At 36.5% G+C, this 7624-nt stretch overlaps 1 protein-coding gene across 1 annotated transcript; it reads right to left on the bottom strand.

Moving 5' to 3' along the window:
- Window positions 1–515: 515 nt before the first annotated feature.
- LOC120138151 (pentatricopeptide repeat-containing protein At3g49740-like) lies at window positions 516–3266 on the bottom strand. Its single transcript, XM_039153731.1, has one exon. It carries the CDS (start codon window positions 2964–2966, stop codon window positions 747–749), a length of 2220 nt encoding a protein of 739 aa, XP_039009662.1. The 5' UTR covers window positions 2967–3266; the 3' UTR covers window positions 516–746.
- Between the last annotated feature and the right edge of the window lie 4358 nt (window positions 3267–7624).

The following is a 7624-nucleotide window of genomic DNA, read 5'->3' as shown; positions in this document are numbered from 1 at the left end:
GCTAAAAATCAAATTTACCTTTAAGCTTAAGCTACGGGAAGAAGAAGAGAACAAGAAGAAGACTTCCAGAAATCTCCTAAAACCCACGTGTATAACTCTTATTTAAAGGGAAAAAATATCCTTTAAGATGAAAAGACTAAATTGCCCCTTTAATTATCCATCTATGCTATTTAATCCATCATCAAAATTCTTTACTTAAATCCCAGAACTTTTAACTCATTTTAAAATTGAACACAAAACTTTCAAAATTCTCATTTTAGTCACTAGTCGGATTTTGGGATATTACATTGAGCTCTGGATTTTAGCCTTCAAGAATGAAACAAGTTATGTCAGTGGTACGCTGAACTTGACACATTAATGTCAGCGATAATCGACAATTGTGAAACACAGATCACAACCGAGAATAAGTAGAAAAAGTAACCATTTGGGTTATAATGCATTTGCATCTTTTTTTGTTAATTGACGTCTTCTTTCTTCCTAGCAGACTATCTCAACGAATCTATATTCATAAGCAATTATACAAGCACTTTCTCTGCCAGAGTAACTCTAATTTTATAATTTACATGCAACTTAAAAGAGTAAGGAATAACCTGTGAAAATAATTAGACCTTCAGAGGACACCCTTGCCAACTCAGGATAAGTTTTGTTCAGGTTTTTGGAGACAAATAATAAAGGCCATCTGACACAAAAAGAACAGAAAATGACTTTGCCTTGTAGGGGAGAGGGAAGAGTGCATCAGAAGGGATCTATATACTGATCCAACTTGACCCAGGTTGCTTCGTTGCCCCAACATTTTTCATGGATTCCCTCACTCTAGCTGCATCTTCCCATTGCCCAGCAGCTGCATACGTATTTGATAAAAGCACATAAACTGATGGATTATTTTGCTCTATTTCAAGGAGAAACTTAGCAATAATTCTTGCAAGCCTTAGATTACTCTGAGCAGCACAAGCACTGAATATGATCCACCAGATATTAGATTGGGGTTCAATATGCTCAATGTCTATTACTCCTTCAGCTTCATCAAGATACCCAGCCCGACCAAGAAGGTCAACCATGCATGAAAGATGATCTTCTCCGGGCACAAAGCCATACTCATTTACCATGGAATTTAATATCCAAGTGGCATCATCAACTAAACCACCATGGCTGCAGGCAGAAAGAAGAGCAGTAAATGTTGCTTGATCAGGTTTAACCCCACCTGCACTTTTCATTTCCCTGAAACAAAGGACAGCTTCTTTACCTTCTCCATGTTGCGCAAAAGCAGAAATGAGGGCATTCCAAGTGATTGTGTCCTTTTCAATCATCTCATCAAAAACTCTCAAAGACCAACTTAAAGTTCCACATTTTGCGTACATTGTGATTAGAGCATTGCCTAAAGATGTTTCTGAAGAAAAATCATGCCTAAGGATATAATTGTGAAGTTGTTTCCCATTACTTAAGGATGAGATGCTGCCACAAATACTAATACCGATGCTAAGTGTATATGTATTTGGCCTGAGGTTTGACATTAATAGTTTGGTTAATTGCCTTAGGCCCAGAGCTGGGAACCCATTTAGAAAGAACCCTGATATAATAGTATTCCAGGAGATCAAGTTCTTGGTAGACGCTTGAAATATTTGATAGGCCTGATTCATCTTCCCATGCTTAGAGTATGAAGAAACCAATGCATTGGAAACCTGGACTCTTGAAATAAGTCCATTTTTAAACGCAAGGGCATGAATCATCTCACCCATTTCTATGAATTCTGAGCATGACAATAAGCTTCCAAAAGTGAACTCATCCGGTTCAATCCCTGACCTTCGCATTTCCATGTAGATAAGAAACGTAGAGCTACTAGAGTTTCTTTGAGTATAAGTTGATACCAGAGTATTCCATGACACAATATCCTTTTGCTCCAATCTCTCAAAAACTAAACGAGCAGTATTTAAATCCCCACAACTAGAATACATAGTTATCGCTGCATTGCTCACAGAGGTAGACTGTTCAAAACCCAACTTTACAGCTTGTGCGCATACTTGATCCCCAACTCTTCCACATGAACAAGAGCTAAGTAAACTCACAAAAGTCAGTTCAGAGGGGCTCAAACAAGCCTGTAACATCTCCCTAAACATTAACAATGCCTGTTTGACTCTTCCTGCGTTCATTAAACCATCTATCATTACATTAAAAGTAATAGGATCATACACGAAGCTCTCTACTTCTTCAAAAACCTGGCATGCATTTACAACATCTTCACAATTAAAATACATAGTAATCGCAGCATTAACCACGGAAGCTCGGAACAAAAACCCAGTTTTAACCACCAAAGCTTGAACTTGCCTCCCAAATCCCAAATTTTCACTATAACACTCGCTCAACACACTAGCGAAGCTATAATTATCATGCTTAAAACCCAAAAAGTGCATGTGCTTAAAAAAGCCAAACCCAAGGTCTTCATACCCATTTTCCATACACCCAGTAACCATCACATTCCATACCGCCACTTCTTTCTTGGGCATCTTATCAAACACCTGTAGTGCATAAGAAATTCCTCCCAATTTGGTACACGAAGACAGCATGGTAGTCCAAGAATAAACATCCGGGTCTTTAATTTCATTAAAAAGCCTCTGAACAGAAGCTAAATGATGGGTGTTGGAATAAAGGAAAAGGAGTGTGTTTGAGACATGAGAGTAGGCTTTGAAGCCGGATTTGATGGCGTAGGCGTGGAGCTTCGTTCCGAATGGGAGGTTGGGGAGATTGGCACATGCTTTGAGGGTGGTGGACAAAGTGTAATGGTCGGGTCTAACATCGTGGTGTCGACAGTAAATTTCGTCGAACAGATGGAGGGCATCTTGGTAGCGAATTGAGCGATTTAAATTTGCTAGGCGAGAGTTGAGTTCGATCAGCTTCAACTGTCGTTGGCTTAGACAAGTTTCAGATATGATAGTTAACCCCTTCGTGAAATAGCCAGAAACACTTGTCATTACTCAAATTGTAATCCTTTCTCTTATTTTTTCGGATCAGAATTGTCAACCTTTCTCATGCTTTCGCAATGCAGCTTTCTTCCTCAGATAAACCCCTCATCATTGGATTACGGCAACAAAAAAGTTGTGAGATTGTATTTGAGGTAAGCAGAGCTTCATTGAGTTATTGGTATTAAACTGTGGCCTGTGGGCGGAACATTCCAAGGATAAACATTAAATGTAAAATAGCTGTTTTGCCATTGCCACTACATGGCAGGGTTTTACAGTTTATGAACTAAAGTGCATTGAAGAACATATCAATGAACCCCATAAATGAAAGCAAAAAACTTTTTCCCGGGGTAAAGTCCCCCCACCCCCCACAAACAGCAATATCTTTACGATCCAGTTGCCCACCCATCTGTGGCTGTGTGTTTTCCATTTTGTATGTTATCAATATAATTTTTTTTATAATTATATGTATCCGATCTATTGATCGAACTAATTCGGATCGATATATATTTTTAATTAATATTATTAATAGAAATATTCAAAAATAAGAAGAATCCACTTACATTAATATGAAATTCAATTTATTTTGTCCATTTTAATAATGTTTTAAGATTGTAAAAAAATATCATTAGATATATATTAATAGAAATATTATACAAATTGATATTATAAAGATATTAGATTAATTAAAAATATATATGCATAATAAATAGGATTATATTAATAAATTCAACAGTCTTATTATAAAAATAATAAAAGTATACAAAATTATTGAAGTGTATAAATTAAAAACAATATAATTAAATTATAAATCAAAAATTAAAAAAAAACCTTAATATTTATTTCTTTTTAAATTTTGTCTTAAATATTTTTTAGATGAATGATCAATATATTCCAAACAAATTGAACATCTACAAACAGTAAAAAAGCAAAAAAAAAATATACCAATTTCCAAGCTAAACAAATATCCCTATTCCCCGCACACCCTGTCTACATGCCTGCCCCACAATTTCAATCTAACCATCTCCCTAATCCGATTCACCATCTCAACAAGATTAACCTCACACCTACAAAAAGCTTTGATTCCTCGCCTTCCAAACCACAACAATATAACCATTCCAAGCCAATTTCAGAACCCCAAGTACGAAGCGACTTACCCCTGAACCTTCTACACGCCCAAGCCAGCTCGCCCCCAAGTCCATGATCGGACGATCAACCTGACACATACGCAGGACCTGCAACCAACAGCCCGAGAGATTTCACATTAAAAAAACATGTGGTCTCTCGTCTCTCTACTATTCATACTATTCAAGCAAATACCACATTCACTCACAACAGCCAGACCAAAAGAAATCAATCTACTCCTAATGGGCAACCGATCAAGCACAACCATCCAAGAAATCAAAGAATTTTGGGGATATGCCCTGAATGCCAAACAAGACGTTCCCAGGGAACTCACACTCTTACACTTCTAATCTCCTTCCAGATCATGAAAGCAAAAGATAGGGCCAATAACCCATGCACAGACTCAACTTTGTTTCTAAGATGCAATAGCGTACGCTAGGTCCAACTACACTGCTGAGAACAACTAAGGCTCCAAAAGAAATTTACTTAATAATGTAAGAGTGAACCCAAGCCACCCAAAAGGAACCACCTTTCAACAACACCTTCCTAATAAGAAACAAAAAAAAAAGCTTGGTTCCAACACTTTAAATTCTTAAAGCCGAGACCTATTTCAGACTTAGGATAACAAATCAAACTCCATTCCACCCAAGCTCCTTTGGCAGCCTTATCCTCCACCTTCCAAAATAATCTAGAGCATAATTGTTTAATACGATGAATGACCGCATTAGGAAGGGCTAGTTGGCAACTCCAAAAATTCTGGACACTATAGATCACCTACTGGACGAGTTGTATCCGACCAACATAAGAAAGGGCTTTAGCTTTCCAACCACTCATCTTAGTAGCAATGTTATCAATGATAGGAGCACAATCTTTTACCGAGAGCCTTCAGCAGTCAACGACACTACAAGGTATCACACCGGTAACTGGCCACGTTTAATCTCCATGATCTCAAGAACTTCATTCAAAACATCAACAACCACCCCAGCAGAGAATACCTCAGATTTGGCAGGGTTAATTCAGAGCCCCGAGAACCTATAAAACAAATTCAACGCTTCCAAAACCTCCACAATTAAATCCAAGTTCCCATTGGTAAACACTAACAAGTCATCAACAAAACACAAGGTCGTAAGTTTAATCCTATGACACTTAGGATGAAAACAGAAGACACCATGCTCCGCCATCCTGTCAAGGAGCCGAGATAAAACATTCATGGTGATCACAAAAAGGTATAGAGATAAGGGGTCTTCCTGGCGCACCCCTCTTGCCCCACCCCCCACCCCCCCAAAAAAAAAACCCACCAAACCACCATTCAAAGAGGTGGAATATTTAGGAGTGGTAACACACGCCCTAATCCATTCAATCATTAACTCTGGAAGTTCTAAGGCCTCCAAGATAGAAAACATAAAGCTCCAGTCCAGAGTCAAAAGCCTTCTATAAATCCAACTTAAGAGCACATCTAGGAGAACTAGCAGATGTATTATAACCCTGTACCAATTCCTGGGCCATGAGAGTGTTATCAATGATAGCCTTACCAGGAATAAAAGCACTCTGATTGCCAGAAATAACCTCAAATAGGAAAGGTTTCAACATGTTCACAATCACCCGAGTAATGCACTTGTAAATCACATTACAACACGAGATAGGCCTGAACTCCCTGATGTGGCTAGGATTTAACACTTTAAGAACCAAGACCAAGGTAGTGGCATTAAAAGCTGGCAGTAATTTAGAATGGTCAAAGAAGTAGGTAACAACCAAGATAACCTCATCCCTCACAATAAACCAGGAAGTTTTAAAGAAATGAGAAGTAAACCCATCAGGGCTAGGGGCCTTATCTGAGTGCTAGCTAAACATAGCAGCCTTGATCTCCTCCCCAGTCTCTCTCCTGCAGAAAGCCTCCTTCGCAGCACTAGAAAAAGTACACCCCAAAATCTCCTTCAGGACATCACTACTAGCTCCAACCAAATCCTCATTCGGCTTACCAATGATCTTCTCAAAATACCCAATAGCCTCATTAGAAATTTCCTCCTGAGTATCCAACATTCACCCAAGATCATCTTTGAGAGTGCAAATAGCTCGGCGATTCTGTTTAATAGCCACCATTGAGTGAAAAACCGAGAATTCTGGTATCCCTCTTGAATCTAGGACACTCTCGATTTTTGCCTGAAACAACTCTCCTCAGCACCCTCCAAACTCCTTAATTCAACAGCCACAACCTGATCCTAACCACTAAATCCCCACAATGAGCATTAGCAAGGAGAGTCAGCTAGATCGAATATAATTCCGTCATCTTTTTACGCACACGTAAAGAAATGTTACCATATTTATGCAGATTCAACTCTTTCAAGAGAGGCTTTACACGCTTTAACTTAAGAAATAACCTACTCATAGGTAGAAGCATGAATAGGCTCATCCCAACTGTCGCGCACTATCCTAAAAAACTCAGGATCTTTAACCCAAAAATTAAAGAAGCAAAAAGGCTTCGGAATAGACTTTTCAACCTATTATAACACCTTTAACTTGTATATATATTTAAATACGAGTTAAAAATATCATATCAATAGTATAAAATAATTATTATTTGAAGTTCGGTAAAATTTTATTTCTTTAAAATTTTTAAATCTAACATTTAGTACAAAATCATATAATTGCATAAAATCATAACATAATATTTTCGCTTTCGATTAAAATTTAATTTTAATTTCAGGTAGCAACTAGAGTGTTCTATACGATTTCCTATTATAAAGTAAACTGCCTAATAACTGTCTACTTTAAAATATTTCTTAATGCTATCAAAATATAACTTACTTAAAATACAAACTTTAGATTTATATTTATATTCATAATAATATTTTTCAGATATTTCTTATTCGTATACATGTCATCTAGAAAATTTAAAATAGTAAAATGTCATTACTGACACATGTAATTATTCTTTAATGATTAATGACAAGCTCCATTCCTTACTTCACTTGCTCTTCTTTATCTACACATGAAAATCATCACATGCTAAATATATACTTTGTGAGACATTATAAACAACTAAGGTAATATAAATATAACATGACTTAATAGAATCAAACAATATATTTCTTTATATAAACTGAAAAATATCATAACAGTCTAAACATCAAACTTAAATTCAAATAATATCATTAAATATCCAAACCAATTTATTCGAACAATTTTTCCTCATCGGAAGCTTGAAAATCACCATCTCATGATTTTGTCAAAACCATGATGATAAGTATTAGACATATCAATCATTTCATATTCTTTTCATTTAAATACATTTCAGAACTTCCATTTTTTAGATTCAGAACTTTTCCAAATTCATATATTTACTATTAGATTCATAGCCCAATGTATATTTATGAGAAATGCAAGGTATGTGAGTCAGACGAGTGTGTGCAATAAGCACTTCACGGTGCTATAATCAGAATCAGAATATGCACTTTAGGTGCAATAATCAGATATAAAAATATGCACTATAGTGGCAATCATATAATGTACACAAATGTACCAGATCAGAATCAGAATTAGAATGT

This window comes from Hibiscus syriacus, unplaced genomic scaffold (genome assembly GCF_006381635.1).
Source record: "Hibiscus syriacus cultivar Baekdansim isolate YM2019G1 unplaced genomic scaffold, ASM638163v2 tig00110678_pilon, whole genome shotgun sequence".
NCBI classification, from domain to species: Eukaryota; Viridiplantae; Streptophyta; class Magnoliopsida; order Malvales; family Malvaceae; genus Hibiscus; species Hibiscus syriacus.
The sequence above is the reverse complement of the archived record's forward strand: the minus strand, read 5'-3'. Positions and strand labels throughout refer to the sequence as shown.

Coding starts and splice junctions, on each gene's coding strand:
- LOC120138151 (XM_039153731.1), bottom strand. CDS start 2,966: ATGACAAGTGTTTCTGGCTATTTCACGAAGGGGTTAACTATCATATCT.